Here is a 25,348-nt window from a genome sequence, read left to right as displayed (position 1 = left end):
TGTTGTTGGCAGTGTTGGGTCAGTTGAGTTTCAGATAGTTCCTGTTCCAGCTTGTACTTCTTCTCAAGATCTATAGGCCCCCTCCAATGCTTGCTGCTAGGTCACTTTAATCGTGTCTGACTCTGTGCGACCCCATAGATGGCAGCCCACCAGACTCCCCCATCCCTGGGATTATCTAGGCAAGAACACTGGAGTGGGTTGCCATTTCCTTCTCCAGTGCATGGAAGTGAAAAGTGAAACTGAAGTCGCTCAGTCGTGTCTGACTCCCAGCGACCCCATGGACTGTACCCCACCAGGCTCCTCCATCCATTGGATTTTCCAGGCAAGAGTACTCAAGTAGGGTGTCATTGCCCTCTCCGTTTCAATGCTTAGTCAATGTTAACTACAGGGTTTTAATCTGTTGCACTTGTCACTGCCAGAGTGGTTCCCTTTTCTTTGTTTATTTTGGCTTCCTCTGTTTGCAAATCTCTTCAGTGTCTAAATTCTGCCCTGACAAAAGGGGGAGAAGGTGGTCACTTATTTAGGCTCACATGTTCAGTTGTGTTGAGAGGGAGGAACACTGCAAACAAATATCACTGGTGTGTTGGGGGGTGCTCCCAGTGTATGGACCACCCTGTGTTTGCCCAAGCTCAAGGCAGCATGTGCTTTCCAGGTCTACACTGCTCAGGTTCCAGGTTGCTCTGCAAGGGAACTATCCAAATTGGGCCCTGAATTTCGTGCACTTCCCAGGTCTGAGCTGCTCAGGTTCAGGATCTTGGGTACTCCACAAGGGCACAGACTTTTTTGGGCATGCATGTTGTGTCCTTCCCAGGTCCGAGCAGCTCAGGTGACCAGGTGCTTGCTGAACACACTGTCCCAGGTGGCCCGTGTGTCTTAATCACCTTCCTGGTCCCGGACACTCTGTTTCCTGGGTGTGTTGTAAGAGCACTGTCTCAGGTGTGCTGTGTGTCTCCTCTGGGAAGCTGATCTCAGGCTGCGACCCTCTTGGCAGACATCAACTGTTCAGGATCCCAGGAAGAATTGGTTAGCAACTGAAGCCAGGAGGCTGCTCACAGTTTGGTGGAGGATGCCGGTCTCTGTGGCCGAGACGGCCCCTTGCCTTCCGCCTCTGGCTGTTGCATGCCTGCCTATGCCTCTGGCAGCAGGGGAGGGTCCTGTATGCAGCTGGCTAACTCTCCTTTGGTATTTGCTCAATCCTTTGTTCTGTGAGCGGGCCAGCCTGTGTGTTAGGTTAGAGCCTTTCATAGGAAAGTTCTCTCTTTTTTTTCTTTTTTCCCTTTCTCTGGCTATCCCACCGTTTGGGTGGCTATCTCACGTAGCTCCCTCAGATTGTCCTCAGGGCATTCAGGCTCGGTCCTTACCTTAAGCATGCAACCCATGCCTCCCTGTCCAGGTCCTCCTCAATTATGGCAGACATGAGCATCTGGGCTACTTCTCTGGGAGTTGCAGTTAGGAGCATATTCTGTGTGTGTGTGTGTGTGTGTGTGTGTGTGTGTGTGTGTTTGTCCTCCCGTTATGTTGCCCTTAAGATTCCAAAACTCCTTACAGACCTGCCAGTGAGATGGTTTCCTGGTGTTTGGAAACTTCTCCTCCTTCACCACTCCCTCCTCAGGATGGGTCTCCATCCCTAAATCTTTTGTCTCTCGTTTTGTCTTTTATATTTTGTCCTACCTCATTTTGAAGAGAATGGGCTGTCTTTCTGGGTGCCTGGTTCCTCTGTCAGAGTTCAAAAGTTGTTTTGTGGAAGGTGCTCATCATTCAAATGATCTTTTGATGAATTTGTGAGGAAGAAAGTGGTCTCCCCGTCCTCTTGCTCTGCCCTCTTGGGACCACCTCTGAATGTTGAGTTTTAAGCCAACTTTTTCACTCTCCTGTTTCACTTTCATCAAAGGCTCATTAGTTCTTCTTTGCTTTCTGCCATACGGGTGGTATCATCTACATATCTAAGGTTATTGATATTTCTCCTGGAAGTCTTGATTCCAGCTTGTGCTTCATCCAGCCTGCATTTTGCATGCTATACTCTGCATATGGATGGAGGTTCATGACAGGAGACAGGGATCAAGACCATCCCCCAAAAAAGAAATGCAAAAAAGCAAAATGGCTGTCTGAGGAGGCCTTACAAATAGCTATGAAAAGAAGGGAAGTGAAAAGCAAAGGAGAAAAGGAAAGATATACCCATTTGTATGCAGAGTTCCAAAGAATAGAAGGAGAGATAAGAAAGCCTTCCTCAGTGATCAATGCAAAGAAATAGAGGAAAACAACAGAATGGGAAAGACTAGAGATCTCTTCAAGAAAATTAGACATACCAAGGGAACATTTCATGCAAAGATGGTCTTGAGAAAGGATAGAAATGGAATGGACCTAACAGAAGCAGAAGATATTAAGAAGAGGTGGCAAGAATACACAGAAGAACTATACAAAAAGGATCTTCACGACCCAGATAATCAGATTGGTGGGATCACTCACCTAGAACAAGATATCCTAGAATGTGAAGTCAAGAGGGCCTTAGGAAGCATCACTAGGAACAAAGCTAGTGGAGGTGATGGAATTCCAGCTGAGCTATTTCAAATCCTAAAAGATGATACTATGAATGTGCTGCATGCAATATGCCAGCAAATTTGGAAAACTCAGCAGAGGCCACCGGACTGGTAAATGTCAATTTTCATTCCAATCCCAAAGAAAGACAATGCCAAAGAATGCTCAAACTACCACACAATTGCATTCATCTCATATGCTAGTAAAGTAATGCTTAAAATTCTCCAAGCCAGACTTCAACAATACATGAACCGTGAACTTCCAGAGGTTCAAGCTGGTTTTAGAACAGGCAGAGGAACCAGAGATCAAATTGCCAATACCATCTGGATCATGGAAAAAGCAAGAGAGTGCCAGAAAAACATCTATTTCTGTTTTATTGACTATGCCAAAGCCTTTGGCTGTGTGGATCACAATAAACTGGAAAATTCTGAAAGAGATGGGAAAATCAGACCACCTGAACTGCGTCTTGAGAAACCTGTATGCAGGTCAGGAAGCAACAGTTAGAGCTGGGCATGGAACAACAAAAAGGTTACAAATAGGAAAAGGAGTACATCAAGGCTGTATATTGTCACCCTGCTCATTTAACTTCTATGCAGAGTATATCATGAGAAACGCTGGGCTGGAAGAAGCACAACTGGAATCAAGATTGCTGGGAGAAATATCAATAACCTCAGATATGCAGATGACACAACCCTTATGGCAGAAAGTGAAGAAGAACTAAAGAACCTCTTGATGAAAGTGGAAGAGGAGAGTGAAAAAGTTGGCTTAAAGCTCAACATTCAGAAAACTAAGGTCATGGTATCTGGTCCCATCACTTCATGGCAAATAGACGGGGAAATGGTGGAAACAGTGGCTGACTTTATTTTTTGGGCTCCAAAATCACTGCAGATGGTGATTGCAGCCATGAAATTAAAAGATGCCTACTCCTTGGAAGGAAAGTTATGATCAACTCTGACAGCATATTTAAAAGCAGAGACATTACTTTGCCAACAAAGGTCTGTCTAGTCAAGGCTATTTTTTTTCAGCAGTCATGTATGGATGTGAGAGCTGGACTATAAGGAAAGCTGAGCACAGAAGAATGATGCTTTTGAACTGGGGTGTTGGAGATAACTCTTGAGAGTCCCTTGGACTGCAAGGAGATCCAACCAGTCCATTCTAAAGGAAATCAGTCCTGAATATTCATTGGAAGCACTAACACTGAAGCTGAAACTCCAGTACTTTGGCCATCTGATGCGAAGAGCTGACTCATTTGAAAATACCCTGATGCTTGGAAGGGAGAAGGCAATGGCATCCAACTCCAGTACTTTTGCCTGCAAAATCCTATGGACGGAGGAGCCTGGTAGGCTGCAATCCATGGGGTCGCTAAGGTCAGATATGAATGAGCAACTTCACTTTCAGTTTTCACTTTCATGCATTGGAGAAGGAAATGGAAACCCACTCCAGTATTCTTGCCTGGAGAATCCCAGGGACGGGGGAGCCTAGTGCACTGCCGTCTATGGGGTTGCACAGACTTGGACACGAGTGAACTGACTTGGCAGTAGCAGTAGCAGTGATGCTTGGAAAGATTGAGGGCAGGAGGAGAAGGGGATGACAGAGGATGAGATGGTTGGATGGCATCACCGATTCAGTGGACATGGGTTTGGGTGGACTCCAGGAGTTGGTAATGGACAGGGAGGCCTGGCGTGCTGCAGTTCATGGGGTCGCAAAGAATCGGACACGACTGAGTGACTGAACTGAACTGAAATGACCTTTGCATATAAATTAAGTAAGCAGGGTGACAATATACAGCCTTGATGTACTCCTTTCCCAATTTGAAACCAGTCTGTTGTTTCATGTCTGGTTCTAACTGTTGCTTCTTGACCTGCGTGCATATTTCTCAGAAGGCAGTAAGATGGCTTGGTATTCCCATCTCTTGAAGAATTTTCCAGTTTGTTGAGATCCGCACAGTCAAAGATTTGGCTTAATCAATAAAGCGTAAATAGATGGTTTTGTGGTATTCTCTTGCTTTTTTGATGCCAACAGATGTTGGCTCCAACTAATCAAACTGATCACATGGGCCAAAGCCTTTTCTAACTCAATGAAACGATGAGCCACTATGTGTAGGGCCACCCAAGACATACGGGTCATGGTAGAGAGTACTGATAAAACGTGGTGCACTGGAGAAGGGAATGGCAACCCACTTCAGTATTCTTGCGTTGAGAACCCCATGAATAGTATGAAAAGGCAAAAAGATATGATACGGAAAGATGAACTCCTCAGGTCGGTGGGTGCCCAATATGCTACTGGAGAAGAGTGGAGAAATAATTCCAGAAAGAATGAAGAGATGGAGCCAAAGTGAAAATAATGCCCAGTTGTGGATGTGACTGGTGATGGAAGTAAACTCTGATGCTGTAAAGACCAATATTGCATAGGAACCTGGAATGTTAGGTCCGTGAATCAAGGTAAATTAGAAGTGGTCAAACAGGAGATGGCAAGAGTGAACATCAACATTTAGGAATCAGTGAACTAAAATGGACTGGAATGGGTGAATTTGATCCCTTGGGCTATCTGGACCAAAGGGAACCTCAGAATCCTTTCCTAGAGATCATGTGGATATGAAAGGTTGAGTAGGGGTCATCTGGAAATCTGATGGAGAGAGAAAGGGATGGGAGATAAGGAGGCAACAGAAAGACACATGCAGCATGAGTCTCTCAAATCCAGATTCTGACTGAGGTCTGTGAAGGACTGAATGTAAGTAAATTCTGAGTCCTTTGCTATTTTTGGTAAAAGCTACTGTACCATTCATAGGCCATTGTTTTGCGGACTCCCCCAATTTGTATTGGGCCAGGCCTTTTTCAGGGTCAAAATTTTCCACCTTCTGAGAGTGCAGACAGGAGTGAGTTTGAGAGAGGCTCCTGGGATGTACCAGAACCCACTCCTAGCCTACCTGCCATAGAATGGGGTACTGAGAATCACTGGCTGACACTGTCCCTTTGGTCCCAGTGATCTCTCTGTGTGACTAATGGCACAAAATGGCCAACTGTCCCAACAGTTACATCCGAAGTGAGAGGCTGCCCCTGAGAAACATGCAGCTAAGGTACCATGTGACAGCTAAGGCACCATGTGACCCAGGCAGACAGACATTCCTGGGAGCCACCAGGTGACTCACTGTTTGGTGATTCCCTGAAACGTGGAAGACGCTCTTGGGATGGCTCAGAGGCAACATATAGGCTCCTGTAAATCAATCCAGACCGAAAGGGGGAGAAGTGAAAATGACAGGGAAGAATGCTGTGGAATCTGACTTACAATCCTATTGGGGAGGTGGTGGCCAGGGGACAATGGTCTCTGTTTTGCTTCAACCACTATGTGCCTGACACAGTGCACAGAAGTTGTCTTGCTGGGGGTGGTTGCCCTTGCGGCCTGATCCATTCCATGTCCCCCTTATCTTCACATGGGAGTCTGCATGTATCAGGTGCCCTAATGGCTTTTAAGTGCCCAACCCATGCCCACACTATATTGGTTGGACTAGTCCTCAGTTAGAAAGGAGTCTAAAGGAGAGACCCTCACCTATTCGGGTGTCAGCTACTGGAGTGCAGTGAGCAGTGGGGCCTTTGGGATACACCAGAGGGTAACGCTGGCCAGAGTTCTTCAGTTGCTTCCACAGCACTTGCCTGTTCACAGAGGGTCCCTATGGAAAGGAGAAGTGAGGAGGTAGGGAAGAGACCCCAAGTCCCCATACAGGCCACCAAAAATATCATAGGCCAAGTGCAGTTTGGAAAATAATTTCCAGAAATGAGGCAGAATTAGAGGAGAATAAAGTTTATTAGAGTGAGAGATGCTCTTAGAACAGCGGGCCAGCTCAAGGGAGAACTGACATTGAACAGGGGTCTTTAGCCCACTTTTATACCCAGGGTACAAGGAGCGGGATAGGTGTCTTGCAAGTTATTTGCTGATTGGATGAGGCACGTATACTGGGTGGGGGAAGAGTAAGGCAAATACCTTCTCCCTTTGTGGAGTAGGAGGAGAGACAGGTTATACTGCTTAGTTCAGTTCAGTCGCTCAGTTGTGTCCGACTCTTTGCGACCCCATGAATCGCAGCATGCCAGGCCTCCCTGTCCATCACCAACTCCCGGAGTTCACTCAGACTCACATCCTTCGACTCAGAGATGCCATCCAGCCATCTCTTCCTCTGTCGTCCCCTTCTCACCTGCCCCCAATCCCTCCCAGCATCAGAGTCTTTTCGAATGAGTCAGCTCTTCACATAAGGTGGCCAAAGTACTGGAGTTTCAGCTTTAGTATCATTCCTTCCAAAGAAATCCCAGGGCTGATCTCCTTCAGAATGGACTGGTTGGATCTCCTTGCAGTCCAAAGGACTCTCAAGAGTCTTCTCCAACACCACAGTTCAAAAGCATCAATTCTTCAGTGCTCAGCCTTCTTCACAGTCCAACTCTCACATCCATATATGACCACAGGAAAAAACATAGCCTTGACTAGATGGACCTTTGTTGGCAAAGTAATGTCTCTGCTTTTTAATGTGCTATCTAGGTTGGTCATAACTTTCCTTCCAAGGAGTAAGAGTCTTTTAATTTCATGGCTGCAGTCACCATCTGCAGTGATTTTGGAGCCCCCCAAAATAAAGTCTGACACTGTTTCCACTGTTTCCCCATCTATTTTCCATGAACTGATGGGACCAGATGCCATGATCTTCGTTTTCTGAATGTTGAGCTTTAAGCCAACTTTTTCACTCTCCACTTTCATTTTCATCAAGAGGCTTTTTAGTTCCTCTTCACTTTCTGCCATAAGGGTGGTGTCATCTGCATATTTGAGGTTATTGATATTTCTCCCGGCAATCTTGATTCCAACTTGTGCTTCTTCCAGCCCAGTGTTTCTCATGATGTACTCTGCATAGAAGTTAAATAAGCAGGGTGACCATATACAGCCTTGACGTACTCCTTTTCCTATTTGGAACCAGTCTGTTGTTCTATGTCCAGTTCTAACTGTTGCTTCCTGATCTGCATACAGATTTCTCAAGAGGCAGGTCAGGTGGCCTGGTATTCCCATCTCTTGAAGAATTTCCCACAGTTTATTGTGATCCACACAGTCAAAGGCTTTGGCATAGTCAATAAAGCAGAAATAGATGTTTTTCTAGAACTCTCTTGCTTTTTCTATGATCCAGCAGATACTGCTTAGGAGGACCTGAAATCTATTAATAGTTACGATATGGAGGAGGGAAGGATTGTAAGGGTCTGATTTTTCCATTTTTGCATTCCAAAACCCTTTTGGTTTTATCTGCTTCTTCATCCTTGGGTCACTACATTCGTCCCTCTGTTTTTAGGACCAATTCTTTGGACCCCTTTGGCAAGCCTCAGGCAGGGGATGTGTTATTTTTTCCTTCCTGCCATCCGCAGGTAGACAGGGTTCTGAACAAGACACTTTAGTTTAACAGTCAGGCAGAGGTGCAGGATTCTCTGAGGCAAATTATTCTGTATGATTATAATAACAAAAGCAAGTCAAAGAAACAGTTCCATCATGGAGTCAGAGTTGGCTTCCATGGTTTACTTATTATGAGGGGGTAGGGAAGTTATTTCATTATTTTGAGGACTATCAAATCTAAAATCCATAGGGCAGGACAAGCTGGCAGATTCTATTTCTTTTGACTGCTTCACTTGTAGGGTTGAAATAATTTAGAATAGCACTTTCTAGAAAATACAGCAACCTATAGAATTTTATAATTTTTACATTAGAAAAGATTTGAGTGCTTTATTTAATCAAGAGACTATCACAGAACTAATGTTCCTTGGAACATTACTTTGGAGTAATATTCGTTTGGAGTAGAGAATTAATAGCTTGTGGTCATTTAAACTAAGAGCTTTAACACCCACCGTTTAACTATAAAGTGAGCTTATCAGCTGGTGCTAGTGGTAAAGAACCCACTTGCCAATGCTGCAGATGTAAGAGACATGGGTTTGATGCCTGGGTTGGGAAGATCCCCTGGGGGAGGGCATGGTGATCCACTCCAGTATTGTTGCCTGGAGAATTCCATGACCAGAGGAGCCTGGTGGGCTTCAGTCCATGGGATCACAAAGAGTTGGCCACAACTGAAGCAACTTAGAATACATTTACTATAACTCTCTTTGGTCACACTGCTGTTGATTTTACTTCTTTAATCATAAACCTGTAACTGGTCTTCGGCATGAAGTATATCTATCGTGATGCTTTGGCCTATATAAATAAGAAAAGAGTGAGTTTGTTTAACAACAGTTGCCTTGGATTTGTGGAGTTAAAAGACTAGGATTCTAGTTCCAGTTCTGGCATCTAGTAAATGTGTGACTTTGGAAAATATTAAAAGCCTGATAACAATATAAATAATCAAAGCCTTACTTTACTCATCTATAAAATAGGAATTAAGGGTATTGATAGCTTTAACATGAAACAATGGGTATCAAGGCATGTGGAATTATGAACACTGAAATGCAGACATAATTATCATAGAATTAAGTACTTTACATAAATTCATTACAATCTTGGAATTTAAAACTTTTTTTCTATGTTGGTTTTCAACTATTTCATGAAATTTATATAAATGCAGAAATTCTCTGGAGTTTCTGTAAGAGGTTTTGGGTTATTATTTTTTTTAAGAATAAATGATCAGATTGTGTTTAACAAAACAAAATAAAAAAGAGTACATTGGCTTGCTATGACTATTAATAGACTATCATAAAGTATCACACATTAATTAACCTTAAATGACTGAAGTTTATAATATCACAGCTCTGGGGGCAAGAATTGTGATACTGAGGTGTGGCAGGGCAATGCTCTTTCTGAAGGTGCTGGGGAGGAATCTGTTCCAAGATTCTCTCCTAGCAGCTGGTATTTTGTTAGCAATCTGGGGCATTCCTTGGCTGTGGAAGCAGACTTCAGACTTCACATGGCATTCTCCTTGTGCCTATGTGGATGTCTAAATTTACCCCCTCCCCTTTTTTTTTTTTAAGGTCAACAGTCTTACTGTATCAGGGATGCACTCTACTCCATCTTTAATGACACCTGCAATGACCCCATTTCCAAACAGTCACATTCAGAGGTACTGGAGGTAAAGGATTTCAATATGTGAATTAAGGAGAGGTGGTGAGGGAGATACAGTTTAACCCATAACCTAGAGTATATTCTGAAGGAAATGGGAATCAGAGAAATACAAACACAGTTTTTATATAATTATTTTGAGAAATGCATGAAAGCAGAGTATAAAGGAGGATCTAGAGTTGGTAGAAAATTGTATTGTTTTGATTTTTAAGGTGGACAAGATTTTGAAAAACATAAGGTTCTTGGGAAAAAGCTCATGGAAGGTCTGAGAGGAACAACTGAAGGGTCGATGTCCAGAGAGCACAGTACAGAATGAGTGGAGATAAAGATGGGTTGGTGTTCCCTGTGAAGAAAGGGAAATACTTCTGTTAATAACACAGTGAGAGAGGAGTAATGGAGAGGTGGAGATTTAGATTTGTTATATTTATTATTACAGGTATGAGATAATTATCTTCTTATTGATTATTGTTATTATTGTTAATTTTATTTTTCAAAGTGGGAACACGGTCATATATTGAGTATAAGGTGGGAGTAGATTTGGAAGTTGAACGAAGGTAGATTTTTTAATGAATGAGAGGATTACTTGATTGTGCTGGTGTCCAAGTTGTGATCGGTAATCACACACGTAAAGAGGAACCATCTGCTCACATGTATGGATTTCTATAGCATGTTTAACTGCCAGTATGAGATAGGTAATTAGATTTATCCATATTTGGAGGTTTTTTTCAAGTACATGTGATATAAGGGCAATGAGGCCAGAGATTTTTACTCACTAGTAAGATATTTAAAATTATTAATCATGGTAACCACAAAGGAGAGGGTAGGAAGTAAAGTCAAGAGGGCCTGAAGATTCAGGAGAAATTGGAAGACCCTAATGAGACTGACACACTGGAGTAGCTGAGCAAGCAAGTACAGGACTTTACATTTCCGGTTTCATGTGAATACTCAACTGTGGATGTCACCTGCTACCATCTTTAAAGGGAGGATGCTGAGTTAGTATTGGATTCAGTCGCAACAGGCAAAAATAAAACATACAAATGTTTTAAAGAGACAAAATTTGTTTCTTACTGGAAGTAATTCAGAAAGTGAACATATAGTAGTTTCATAAAGCTGTCAAAACTCCAGAATCATTCTATTAATATCTTCTTTTCTGTCCATATCATATTACATGATCAGAGATATTCTTAGAGATCCACCCATCATGCCACATTCCAGCCATCCAAATAGTTAGAGAAAAGAAGAAAATCACATAATTTTCCTTTAAGAACACATTCCAGAGATGATACTGAATGTAGTTATTTAGTTGACAAGTCATGTCCAACTTTTTGCAATGCCACAGACTGCAGCACTCCAGGGTTCCTTGTCCCTCCCCATCTCCCAGAGTTTGCCCAAATTCATGTCCATTGACTTGGTGATGCCATCCAACCTCTGTCATCCTCTTCTCCTTCTTCCCTCAATCTTTCCCAGGATCAGGGTCTTTTCCAAAGAGTCATACAGAATAATTCATCTTAAAATGCACTGGTCATAATTTAGTCACATTTAGCGGGGGATGCTAGGAAATCTCATCTTTCTACTAGACTGTCATAAGCATAGTAATAATTGAGGGACCTATAACTTAGGAAGAAGGAAGAATTACTATGAGAGGCAACCATCAGTGTGTGTATCAGAGCTTCATCTTAGAATAAACCAGTAAAGGAGGAAGAAGAAAAAATAAATTTGTGTCTAGTGGGGAGAACTGTAATCATCGTGGAAGGTTAGGCATATGAATTACAGCATCATTGTGTTCTACTCCACCTGGACAATGGTCAGAGGGCCTGAGTCAGAGGACCAAAGTCTAAAAAGTGGCCTTAGGCCACCATAAAATGTTTGTTTGGAAAATGTGTAGATGTGGGATTCATCTGTCATGTTATAGAAAGATACATCTCTAGCCTCATAATCCAGGAATACCCCCACACGAAGGGGTTTTTTTTTTAGAGTAAGAGAAGTTTCTGGGGATGTGAGGCCCCAGTACACCCCGTCATAGAGCCTAATGGCCCAGAAACCATTCTGCGGTGACATTGTGACCCTCCCATTCCTTGCTACATTATTCCTACAAACTCCCAGGTCCCAGGAATGTGCATTCTGAACCTCCACCTCCCAGAAGTATCTCCCTGAGCTGACGTGCAGCTCACCAAGCACACAGGGAAGGGAGACAAATCTCTCTGGGCAGCTGGGAAGATCTTGACATGGTTCTAGCCAGGTTACTCTTCTCCCTTCTTCAGACAGGAAGAGAGCAGGATGGGCAGTGGCTGCATCCAGAGTCAGATTTACTGCAAAGACAGGAGATCATCAGGTTTCTGGGAGGAGTCTCAGTAGGCTTGGGCCAGAGTTCTGTGAGAACTCCTCTGGCTCTGGGGAGATCCAGTTCACCTCCCTGAGTCTTCCCTGGGACTACCCATAAGGAACAGGGTCTGTCTTGGACCATGATAGACTCACCAGTCTGGAACTCTTCTTTTCTCCAATCTGCAAGGAACAAATGAACATAGAATCCACCATCTGACAGGTAGAGCTGCCTGTCTATCCAGAATACTATGGTAATAAACTCCTTAATTCAAGAATGATGACAACCAAAAAAGAAAAACAACAACAACCTCTTTTTATATATTTGAACCTATTTTTACAAGATGATAAATTATGTATGACTTAAAGACTTGTGCCAACCCTATGCTCTCCTCATCCAAAATTCATATAGGATAAATATTTGTAATTTATTTAGGATGTTTGAAAGGAAATATAGGATATGATGGGTCTGACCAAATAATATTATTATTCACTCTCGATTCCTCAGATTTTAGCAGATGATAACCATTCTACCTACACTCAAAACATGTTATATGCAATTGAAAATAATAAAACTACTAAAATGTAATGTTCCAAACATATTATTATCTGTTAGAATAATGAGTAATCTACTGGAGTCATGAAATAAATCCCTGGAGTTTCCTTGATTTTCAGCAAATCATTTTGCACACAGTAGATGTTCATTTAAAATATCTTTTAATAATAGGATTTTCTTCATCAGAACTCGTGTTGCTCACCAGGATATAATGGTATATCCCTCCATGCTGCAAAAGAACAAAATAGAAAAAACTTTACTTTTATCCTTGCATGTCTCTTTTACTGTCTTATTTTTATTACAAACAAATATAAGAAATATTTGACTTTGTTCTATTTCTTCTACTGAATCCTTTGACCTTCCTCTTTCTATTCTATATCCTGATATTCCAGTTTTCAAATATGGTGGTAAAAATGATCAGGTGGAGGTTAGATAGAAATATAGAAAAAACAAAGGTGGCAGGGATAGGAGCATGAAGGAAGGGGCATAGAAGAAAGGAAGGAACAAATGAATGAAAGGGGAGAGGAAGAATTACAGGCTGAGTCATTCGTGGCTTGCACTTCAGAGAGAATTTATTGAAAGCATCGATATTTATAAAGATAATGCTTCCAATGCCGCTTTGCTTACACTAAACATTTTTGTTGTATTTCTGCATTCTATCCCACTGGCATAAGGGCAGACTCTAAGAAAAGTAGTACAGTCAAGGTTTCTGAGAAATAATCATTACTCACCGGACTTGAATTGATCCTTCTTCCTCTCTGGAAGAAAACACACAATCATGTATGTATATATAAACAGATTTTGTTAACATCATAAAGAAGATGTGAGTAATGCTATGCATCTGTCAATATTTGTGCCTGAAATTTGCTAAGTAATGTACATTTCAAAAGCAATGAAAGAAATGTCTGAAGTTCATTCCATCTGGAAATTTTACTAAAATTTGAAGAATATAATCTGATATGAAAGGACACCTTGTTGCTGTTCAGTCGCTCAGTCGTGTCTGACTCTTTGAGACCCCGTGGACAGGTGCGTCCCTGTCCTTCACCATCTCCCAGAGTTTGCTTAAACTCACGTCCATTGAGTCAGTGATGCCATCCAATCATCTCATCCTCTTTCATTCCCTTCTCCTCCTGCATTCAATCTTTCCCAGCATCAGGGTCTTTTCCCATGAATTGGGTCTTCATGTCAGGTGGCCAAAGTATTGGAGCTTCAACTTCAGCATCAGTTCTTCCAATGAATATTCAGGAGTGATTTCCTTCAGGATGGACTGGTTTGATCTTCTTGCTGTCCAGGGTACTCTCAAGAGTCTTTGCCAGCAACATAGGTCCAAGGCCTCAATTCTTTGGTGCTCAGCCTTTTTTACTGTCTAGCTGTCACATCCATACATGATTACTGGGAAAACTGTAGCTTTGACTATACAGACCTTTGTAGGCAAAGTAATGTCCCTAAACAGCATATTTTAGTATGCTGTTTAGGATTGTCATAGCTTTTCTTCCAAGGAGCAAGCATCTTTTAATTTCATGGCTACAGCCACTGTCCTTTTGGAGGCCCAGAAAATAATAATTGTTGTAGTAGGATACTAAAAATAATTTAGAATTAGTTTAGAAAATAGTCATAGAATTTAAAGATATAATATCAATGAAGTTTATTTGACTGACTCAAAAATATATGTTCAAGACCCTGAAGGAAGAGACATTTGTTGAATTAACTATTAAATGGTTAAAATAAAAATGAATGTACACTAATAATTTTGGTTGGAAAGAAAAGATGATGCAAACTCATGTGAAAATATTTTTATACCTTAGATCACTGAAGATTATGGTCCAGCAAAACGTATCAAGATTACATTTGACATTAGTATATGCAAAGTGTCTAGAAGGTCAACAAAAGAGGAACTTATTCAACTGCTTTGGAGTCTGAATACTATTCTTATATTGAAAGAAGATAATATATATATATATATAAAAGGGGGACTCCATCTCAGAGCACATGAGGAAAAATCAAAGTTAAAGGAAACTTTCTATTGAATGGAAATAATCACATTCTTCTTAGCCTAATCCCTTTCAACTCACCAATTTTTTTTTTCACCAACTTTATAATGAAGCTATGATAGTCACCAGGAAGATAAAATAAAAGAGAAAGAATAAAAAGTAGAGGAGAGAATTAAGAGACTTAATATGGGAGGAGTTCAGAAAGTCAAAGAAAATGGAAAAGATAATTTGAAATTCACAAGATTGCAAAGGAAAGACAGCAGTATGTAAGAGGTGAACGTCAAGAAATGAGGAAAAATTTTATCTGGAAATATATATTTTTTAAAAAGTCATAAAACTTACCAATTTCTTTCTTGAGTTGTTCTGAAAAATATAATGGAAAAACTCATATAAATTTCAAGGAAAACCAATACGGAAAACGAAAGTGAAAATAAAATTTCCATTGTACAGTAGATAGAAAAGATGAATATAATTTAAAAAAAAAAAAAGAAACAAAAGTCCTGAAAAACACCAAGGAAGCAAATATTTTTATATTGGAAAAATGGTGAAAATTTGTTCTTGCAGATGAAAAATGTTGCCTGACACTTTGGTAAACAATGAATGTTGCCAACCATGAAGCCATCAGAACCTGATGGTGTACCCTGAGGGGCTTCATGATGGAGAAAACAAGATACATGGCCCCAGTATCAATGATGCATATCAAAGGAATAATTTCAGTGAGCTGAGACTCTTGTATCTTGCCATATGTAGAAAGGCATTAACATCATTTACTTGAGATGCCTATTTTGTTTTTGTTTTTTTAAATTATTGTTAGAAGTAATCTTTATGTGTTCCACTACAGTTTTCTTTTTTCCCCCCAGTTAAAATTCCCAGATATCTTGAATCTTTCCTTATCTCTCTGTAAGAGTTTCTCAGAACTCTCTGAGAGGCTGTATCCCAGGTTTTAGTCCCAAGTAAGGTCCCCAGTAAAATATAACTTGAAACTTTTAGCTTGTGCATTTGTTTTTCAGTCAACAATTTTGGTTTGGTGACCAACAAATGGACCCAAAAACAGACTTCTCTCCTTCACCTTAACTCCACGAGGATCTCTAGCTTTGGGACCAGAAGTTCCCTTGTGCCTGTCTACCTCCTTAGAGTTCCAGACAATTCTAGGTGGATCTTGGAGTTCCTGTTATTAATTGATGAGCCTCAGTTTTAATTGGTGGTTTTAAATCTCTGGCTGGAATAGTAGTTTTTCCTTGAAATTTAGTTTCAAGAAGAGACTCCTGGGTGAAAGACACTGAGAAACTTTTGCTCGACTGAAAGACACTGAGAGAGTTATCCTCATTTGAGATACACTGGGAAGATTTTATCATGTAAGTATAGAACTTGTACTTACAAGTACTTTCTTTGTTGCAAATTAAAGGACATCTCATTATAAAAACGGCCAAATTGAAGCTATTTTGACATACCCAAATTATGTTTTTGCGTGCACAGCTAAAAAAAAAACTGGCTTCATGGAACATTTTTTCAGAATTCGACTTTAAAGGGGAAAAAAAAGTCTGCTATGGAGGAACTTGCGTTTTTCTCCCTGTGTCTTTGAGATGCAAATGTTCTACCTGTTCTTCTCAGATATTTTTTCTGTGTTTTGAGAGCTTGGCCTCTGACTTCCAGAATTTACACATATAGCCAGAATGTGGCAGGCAGTCAGATAGGCTAGGATTCTCTTGTCTGGAAAATCCCATGGACAGAGAAGCCTGGTAGACTACAGTCCATGGGATCACAGAGTCAGACATGACTGAGTGACTTTACTTTCACTTTTCAGATAGACTAGGATTCTGAGCAATCTTTTTGTCTGTCTATGCCAACTCTTGGTAAGGAATCTGTCTGCAATGCAGGAGATCCAAGTTCGATCCCTGAGTCAGGACGATCCCCTAGAGAAGGGAATGGCTACCCACTCCAGTATTTTTTATTGATAGTCTATGGACAGAGGGGCCTGGTGGGCTATAGTCCATGGGGTCACAAAGAGCTGGACATGACTGAGCAACTAACTACATGACAACTCTCAAAAAATTTGTCATAAGGGGCCCCAACACATAAGGCCTTTGTCATCATAACCTTCAGTGCATCTGCCTGTATAATGATAGCCCTTTACTTAGACAAGTTTTGAGAGTAAACATTTAAGACCTTGTGAAGATTGCATCCTTTTTGATCTCTAGTGGGGACACCTTTTATGTCTTATTGGTTTGAGTTGCTATTAAGATTCTACTTATCAATGGCCAGACAATGGTGTCTTTAAATTGAAGAAACTTTTAAACTGGTGAATTTTTAGAAAGTTCTCACTATGAACAGCTATTTTATTGGCATCTATGGAAAAAAAACAAATTAGAAAGTGGATAAAAATATATATATGAAATGGGTAACCTAAAAACTCCCTTAGTTTAACACAAAAAGATTTAAGAAGCCTTATATTTGGTCTCAGCTGCTCATCAATCAGTCTTACAAATGCTAATAAAACATTAGATCAACTTTTTATTAGGTTGATTAATAGACGAATAAGAAGCTGAAGGAAAATCTAAAAATTTCTTCTCTAATAAGTACAAATTTTAAAGGGCCTCATCCCCAAAAGAGAAATCTTGCCATGGTTATTAAGAAACAGAATTAAAAAAAAAAATGAACATTAATGTGATTAAAGCAAAAACCTTTTGCAACACTACTTAAGGTTTGATAGGCCAAAGGAATCCCTTATAGATCCTCAACATGGTGTGCACGCATGCTAAGTCGCTTCAGTCCTGTCAGTCTCTTTGTTACCCTATGGACTGTAGCCTGCCAGGCTCCTCTGCCCAGGGGATTCTCCAGGCAAGAATATTTGAGTGGGTGGACACGCTTTCCTCCAAGGGATCTTCCCGACCCTGGGATTGAACCAGCATCTCCTTCAGCTCCTGCACTGCAGGCAGATTCTTTAACACTAAGCCACCATGGAAGCCTCCTCAGCATTAAAGGGCCCCAAATAAGTATACTTTATTTACCATGGAAGGATAATTACAGAGCTATTTGATAAGCAGTTGGTCACTTAGGGCAAAAATTAGGCCAATTAATCAAGTTAACAGTTTGACAAAAAAGCCTGCATCCCTTGGTTCTATCTCTCACTGAGGATGCTGAAGAAATTTATAAAAAAATTGATAATATGGTCAGTGGATAAAAAGAAAAGCTTCTGGTACTCTTGGAAGACCAAGGCTTGTTAATGGGGTCTTAATGAAAATTAAAGTTAAATATATAAATTTATATAATTGAGATCAAAGTTTATGAAAATTGCTGTATTTAAATGAATTTCTGTATTTTAAGAATGTTACATCTCTTTTGCCTGATTATATTGTGGGATAGACATTATGCCTCACTTGGGAGTGCTTCCCCAGCCTGGTATTATAAGACAAGGCATATAAATCTGTTCCTCAGGCAATATTAATTACATATACTAAAGGGAACCAATAGGGTCACCTGAATTTATACAATGTAAAATAAAAACTGAGAGCTAATATTTAAGGCTAATAAAAAAAGTAATAGGGATTTTTTTGCTGTATGTTTTATTTGTGCACTCAGAAAGATCTTCATTAAATGCCTTGTGCAAATTTTAAGGGATGATACATTTGAACCCTACAGTTATAGAAGATAGAAGGCTTGATTTTCAGTTTAGTTGGAAATCTTATCAGTGACATAAAATATCAAGTTAAATAAAATATAGTAACAAGTCAATGTTTTAACACCATTTAGGTGGTAGACTGGGCTTCCCTAATGGTTCAGTGGTAAAGAACCTGCCTGCCAATGCAGGAGATGGGTATTCAATACCTGGGTTGGGAAGATCCCCTGGAGGAGGAAATGGCTACCAACTAACTCCAGTATTCTTGCCTGGAAAGTCCCATGGATGGAAGAGCATGGTGGGCTACAGTTGATGGGGTCGCAAAACAGTTGGACTGACTTAGCAACTAAATGACAAGAACAGGTGATAGACCAGTTATTTGGGGAATTTAAGCAAACCTGTAAGAATCAGAAGGAGAAATACAATCTACAATGACCTGAGTTTGAACCTAATTAGCTCACAAAAGTAGAACCTGAAACCAAAGTTAGAGGAAGTGTCTGGGTGGCAGAGGACCAGGGAGGTCTTTTTAAATTCAAATTGGTGGAAAGGCTTTCTCACCCAAAAATCTAATTCACAATCTCCTCAGGGATTTATCAAGAACAAATACAAATCTTAAATGTCTTTTCCACAAGAAGTACAGCATTAATCACCTGAGAAAATAAATTTAACTTATTTCAGTTTTTATCTATAAACTAGAAAGTTTACCCCTTATTGCCAAGTTCTGACTTAAACTGAAGAAAGTAGGGAAAACCATTAGACCATTCAGGTATGACCTGAATCAAATCCGTTATGATTATACATTTGAAGTGAGAAATAGATTCAAGGGATTAGATCTGATAGACAGAGTACCTGAAGATCTATGGACAGAGTTTGTGACATTGTACAGGAGGCAGTGATCAAAACCTTCCCCAAGAAAAAGAAGTGCAAAAAGGCAAAATGGTTGTCTGAGGAGGGCTTACAAGTAGCTGTGAAAAGAAGAGAAGCAAAAGGCAAAGGTGAAAAGGAAAGATATAACCATTTGAATTCAGAGTTCCAGAGAATAGCAAGGAGAGATAAGAAAGCCTTCCTCAGCAGAAGATATTAAGAAGAGGTGGCAAGAATACACAGAAGAACTATACAAAAAAGATCTTCATGACCCAGATAATCACAATGGTGTGATCACTCATGGAGCCAGACATCCTAGAATGTGAAGTCAAGTGGGCCTTAGGAAGCAACACTACAGACAAAGGTAGTGGACGTGATGGAATTCCAGTTGAACTATTTCAAATCCTAAAAGATGATGCTGTGAAAGTTTTACACTCAATATGCCAGCAAATTTGGAAAACTCAGCAGTGGCCACAGGACTGGAAAAGGTCAGTTTTCATTCTAATCCCTAAGAAGGGCAATGCCAAAGAGTGCTCAAACTACCGTGCAATAGCACTCATCTCACACACTAGCAAAGTAATGCTCAAAATTCTCCAAGCCAGGCTTCAACAGTACATGAACCGAGAACTTTCAGATGTTCAAGCTGGATTTAGAAAAGGCAGAGGAACCAGAGATCAAATTGCCAACATCCATTGGATCATTGAAAAAGCAAGAGTGTTCCAGAAAAACATCTATTTCTGCTTTACTGACTAAGCCAAAGCCTTTGACTGTGTGGATCACAATGCTGCTGCTGCTGCTAAATCACATCAGTCGTGTCCGACTCTGTGTTACCCCATAGACGGCAGCCCACCAGGCTCCTCTGTCCCTGGGATTCTCCAGGCAAGAATACTGGAGTGGGTTGCCATTTCCTTCTCCAATAAACTGTGGAAAGTTCTTAAGGAAATGGGAATACCAGACCACCTGACCTGCCTCCTGAGAAATCTGTATGCAGGTCAGGAAGCAACAGTTAGAACTTGACATGGAACAACAGACTGGTGCCAAATGTGGAAAGGAGTATGTCAAAGCTGTATATTGTCACCCTGCTTATGTAACTTATATGCAGAGTACATCATGCAAAATGCCAGACTGTATGAAGCACAAGATGGAATCCACATTGCCAAGAGAAATATCAATAACCTTAGATATGCAGATGACACCACCCTTATGGTATAAAGGGAAGAACTAAAGAGCATCTTGATGAAAGTGAAAGAGGAGAGTGAAAAACTTGGCTTAAAACTCAACATTCAGAAAATGAATATCATGGCATCTGGTCCCATCACTTCATGGCAAATAGATGGGGAAACAATCAAAACAGTGAGAGACTTTATTATCTTGGGCTCCAAAATCACTGCAGATGGTGACTGCAGCCATGAAATTAAGACACTTGCTCCTTGGAAGAAAAGCTATGACCAACCTAGACAGCATAATAAAAAGCAGAGACAACTTTGCCAACAAAGGTCTGTCTAGTCAAATTTCTGGTTTTTCCAGTAGTCATGTATGGATGTGAGAGTTGGACTATAAAGAAAGCTGAGTGCCAAAGAATTGATGCTTCTAAACTGTGGTGTTGAAGGCTCTTGAGAGTCCCTTGGACAGCAAGGAGATCCAACCAGTCAATCCTAAAGTAAATTAGTCCTGAATATTCCTCGGAAGGACTGATGTTGAAGCTGAAACTCCAATACTTTGGCCACCTGATGGGAAGAACTGACTCTTTTGAGAAGACCCTGATGCTGGGAAAGATTGAAAGTGGGAGGAGAAGGGGCAACAGAGGATGAGACGGTTGCATGGCATCACTAACTCGATGGACATGACCTTGAGTAAACTCCAGGAGTTGGTGATGGACAGGGAGGCCTGGTGTGCTGCAGTCCATGGGGTCGCAAAGAGTCTGACATGACTGAGCTACTGAACTGAACCAACAATATTTATATTTAATATTTGATTTATGACTACATTTTAAAGTGAAGCCATGAGATCTATAGTTCTGTCAGTTTATATGTATGTGTGTATTATACATATGCTGTGTCTCTACCTTCAGATAGTATTATCAACATTAAATTATTAAAGAAATGTGTTTAATTGACTTAAAAGTAGATGGTTACAAATTAAATATAAAGGAAACTGGCTCAGATAATTTTAGATTCATGTGATCAGTATTAATTTAATATCAGGTATTAAAGTTACTTTAGGCTTTTAATGATATGGACATGATTTTGGAGTCATCAATATTGAGTATGATACCCTTTTTTACCTAGGCTTACTGTAAGTCATTAAGTTCATGTTATTTCTATTGCAAAGTTTGTCAGCAAGAAAAATAACTTGGTATGATGTTATTTTTTAAGTATAAAATGGCTAGTGCACCTGGACGACCCAGAGGGATGGTATGGGGAGGAAGGAGGGAGGAGGGTTCAGGATGGGGAACACATGTATACCTGTGGCAGATTCATTTTGATATTTGGCAAAACTAATACAATTTGTAAAGTTTAAAAATAAAATAAAATTTAAAAAAAAAGTAAATGAGATTAGAATTTTCATTGAAATCTAAGAGTAATTGTTTTGGTATGTCTAAAATAGTTTTGCCAGATAAAATTTTAGTTATGATAAGTTAAACAATGGGAAATCACTGAATACTAGATCATTCATTTAAGATAAAATAATGGAGCACTGACTACTAAACCTTTTTACGTTTATCTGCTTTGTCTTCTTATGAGAGGAAAACTAATGATGATTCGATTTATTAGACATGTGTTTTGTACCACACTGAGGAAAGAAATTGTGCTGTGAGAAGAAGTATGTTTTCAGAGCATATGGAATATTTTTAAGTTTTCCAGTCAAGAAATTCTGGTATGACAAACAGTTCACAATTACGTGCTTTTTGTTGACTTTCATTAGAGATCAAGGTTTTTAAGGGTTAAAATTATAATATGTGTAATTAAAGTTACTGGGATGACAGTAGGAGGTTCAGGAAAAGAAGTTTTGAAAAATGGGGATATATTTTGTTAAGGGGAAAAAGATGATTTTGTCCTAAAGCTGGTTATTCCTAAATGAAGAAGTCAGAGTGTTAGTCGCTCAGTTGTTTCTGACTTTTTGTGACCCCATGGACTGTAGCCCACAAGGCTCCTCTGTCCATGGAATTCTCCAGGAAAGAATACTGGAGAGGGTAGACATTCCCTTCTTCAGGGGATCTTCCCAATCCAGGGATCGAACCCAGGTCTTCTGCCTTGCAGGCAGATTCTGTACCATCTGAGTCACCAAGGAAAAGAGGCTAAATGGGGAAAAGTGGGGGGGGGGGGCGGGGGGTTAACTAATGTAGATACAGAAAGTTGTGAAAAATGATTCCTGAAAAAATAATTTTGTATATGTTAAGGCTGGAGTGGAATTGGATTTATTAGGTAAATAAATTATGTTCTTGAGGTCAAACTGGGGCAGGACAGGAGTTTTCTTTTTCTGTTAAGAGAACAAAGACTTTTGGAATGTTGAGCTACACTTGATAGCAGATTGTGAATTTCTTCGCCTTCTAAATGTTCTGTATTTGCCTTAAAATATTTTATTGTCACTTTGGTTAGATAAATAAATGTTGATTTACAGTTTCTTATGATTCTATTTGACCAAGTTTTTAAACACTTTTTGATACCTTTGACAAACTTACCCAAGGAAAAGACAGAAAAAATTACTATGGCAAGAAAGAAAATAAACCTGGGAAAAGGTATGTAAATTATCTGTACAAGTGAGAGAAGACTTTAGTAAATGGTCAAGGGCATTGGAAATGTGAACCTAAAGTCCACACTGGACCAGGCTTTGAAAGGACAATGAAGAAAGAAATATGAAACAAAGTCACAAGCAAAACTTCAGGTTAGAATGGGAGACATTCAGAAGAACTGTGAGCCAATAAGTGGCTAATCCATAAAAATGCTCATTTTGAAAAGTTTTGTGGCTATAAAAGAACATCAGAAATAATTTGCCAGCTTTGTTCTGAAATTCTTCTGAAAAATAAAAGGAGCTATGTAAATATTATTGAAAATAAATTCCATGAAAATAAATGTAAAGAAAATTAAACATATTATATTTGAAATGTACAGTTGTCATTAAACACATGCCAGAATGAAGCCTGTCTTAGCTCAGTTACATGAAAGGAAGGATGGTAAAGTATTACATGGCAGGGAAAGTGAAAGTGTTAGTAACTCAGTCTTGTCCAACTCTTTGTGACCCCATGAGGTGTAGACCACCAGGCTCCTCTATCATGGGATTCTCCAGGCAAGAATACTGGAGTGGATTGTTGTTCTCTTCTCTGGGGGATCTTCCCAATCTAAGGATCTAACCCAGGTCTCCTGCATCACAGGCAAATTCTTTATAGTGCGAGCCTCAGGGAAGCCCACATGGCAGGGAAGAGGGTTCAAATCAACAGAACTGAGGCTGACTCAAAGAAAGCAAACATGTCAGAAATGTTAAAAATACCAAAACTCTACAAGTACATGGATAATAATATTCACTAGACTGAAAGGATATCTCTCCCTGGATTGCAAAGGCAAGAGAAATCAAATGAGTGGCATGGGGGAAACTGAAGGGAAAATGAACATTTCACACTTCAGTTAGATAATGACAATAAGAATAAATTATGAAACAGTGAATGGATGTTTGGGTGGAGGAAGCTGATCATTGACAAATACAGAGATCTAAGTAGCAGATTAACTAGTGACTAGGAGCAGAATGAAATACACTTTGTTATTGATTGAAAAGTTACCTTTTCTTTATGCTTCTGGAATAATGAATAAATTTCCCTAACAGTTCTTCCTTAGCCATGTAAATGTGCATTATTAACAATATGTGCATATTTAACACATTTAATGTATTTAAAATTTTTTTCAGTCATAATTCCTTTGATATTCAGTCTCTAACATGACTGTGAAGTTAGATTTTATTCAATGGGAACCTGTATCCTCTTAAAATGACCTTAGACGGCTTTTACAGCTTGCTCACTTGCTGGTTTAACAAGATGTTCCCAAGTCATTATGACGTTCCCCATGTGACCTTGAAATGGCACAATTTTTTTGACAGATTTTCCATTCTTTTCCTGAGCTATGGTTTATAGAGATCATGTTCTTGGCCATAGGGCTTTGGCCGTAGGGGTTGTAATTGCTGGGGGATGATCAAAATACCTGGATATATTCAGTGAAACAAAATATATGTGTATCTCTATATACATATAAACTATATTATTGACTTGCCTTTTACCTTTTCTTTCTTGTTTGAAAAATAAAAGGAAGAAAAAAAATCAATTTACCAGAATGAAAGTACAGCATCAGGAATAGAGATGATCAACAATTTGAAAACATCCATAGTTTGTTTCAAAATGACCAATATTTCTGAGAATTAAAAGTTTCTGTAAGTTTTTGAACTCTGTGAAACCAGTCAGAAGCAATGTGTACATCACTCAGTTCTTAGTGCAAAAGAAGTTAAGATAGGAAATGATGCTGTGAGAGGGAGTAGGTGATATGTCCTCTGGCATAAAAAAGACAGTCATTGCTCTTTCCTTGGACCTTCTACCTTTTTCAGAGTAAACTACAAACACCTTGTAGGCACAACAGAGGCTACTCAGAAAGTGATGAGGATGCATGGAGGCAAAGCCTCCATATGACCAGAACTGTGTCTGTAGCAGCAGTCATAGGAAGCCTGCTGTGCACATTCAAGAGCTATAGTCCCCAACTCCATCCAATCTGAAAACAGAAAAAAGCGATTGAGAAATACTGTTATAATGCTGCTGCTGCTAAGTCGCTGCAGTCATTTCCGACTCTGTGTGACCCCATAGAGGGGGGCCAACCAGAATCCCCTGTCCCTGAGATTCTCCAGGCAAGAACACTGGAGTGGGTTGCCATTTCCTTCTCCAATATATGAAAGTGAAAAGTGAAAGTGAAGTTGCTCAGTCGTGTCCAACTTTCAGCAACCCCATCGTCTGCAGCCTACCAGGCTCCTCCATCTATGGGATTTTCCAGGCAAGAGTACTGGAGTGGCTTGCCATTGCCTTCTCTGACTGTTACAATGGAGGATGGTAAAATTTTGGAAACATCATAGGCTATTACCTTCTCTTCCTGTTTACATGAAAAATTCAGAACACAGATATGTAGTATCAGACAACGTTTCTGAAGAAAGTGCTTCTAAATACATCAAAGAATTGCATTTGGAGAGTTACTATTATGGAAATCAAAGTGCAAAAATAGAAATAATTATAGTTGGTAGAAAAAGATCCCAGAAATCTTTGTGTGAAATATATACTTGAGAATGCTTTGTACTATGATCAATGGCAGTAGAAGACTTAGATTCAAGCTTACGTTTGACCAAAGGATGACATTGGAATTGACTTATCTTTCACAAGGCAAA

The 25,348-nt window shown here is 39.9% G+C and overlaps 1 protein-coding gene and 1 pseudogene across 1 annotated transcript; both read right to left on the bottom strand.

Annotated features, from left to right (window-relative positions):
• The window catches only part of LOC147347007 (butyrophilin subfamily 1 member A1-like), a 33,331-nt pseudogene extending 25,516 nt beyond the window's left edge, over positions 1–7,815 (bottom strand).
• A 2,819-nt stretch (positions 7,816–10,634) lies between these two features.
• Positions 10,635–23,981, bottom strand: LOC147347006 (butyrophilin subfamily 1 member A1-like). The gene is made up of 4 exons (XM_086370565.1): positions 23,951–23,981; positions 12,672–12,698; positions 12,070–12,096; positions 10,635–11,903 (listed from the first exon to the last, which is right to left on the bottom strand). The coding sequence occupies exons 1-4, from the start codon at positions 23,979–23,981 to the stop codon at positions 11,380–11,382; spliced, it is 609 nt and encodes a 202-aa protein (XP_086226691.1). The 3' UTR covers positions 10,635–11,379.
• Between the last annotated feature and the right edge of the window lie 1,367 nt (positions 23,982–25,348).

Source organism: Bos grunniens, chromosome 23 (assembly GCF_055505025.1).
Source record: "Bos grunniens cultivar Pamir isolate PY7600 chromosome 23, Bosgru_T2T1.0, whole genome shotgun sequence".
Classification (NCBI taxonomy): Eukaryota; Metazoa; Chordata; class Mammalia; order Artiodactyla; family Bovidae; genus Bos; species Bos grunniens.
This window is presented reverse-complemented; position numbering and strand designations above follow the sequence as displayed.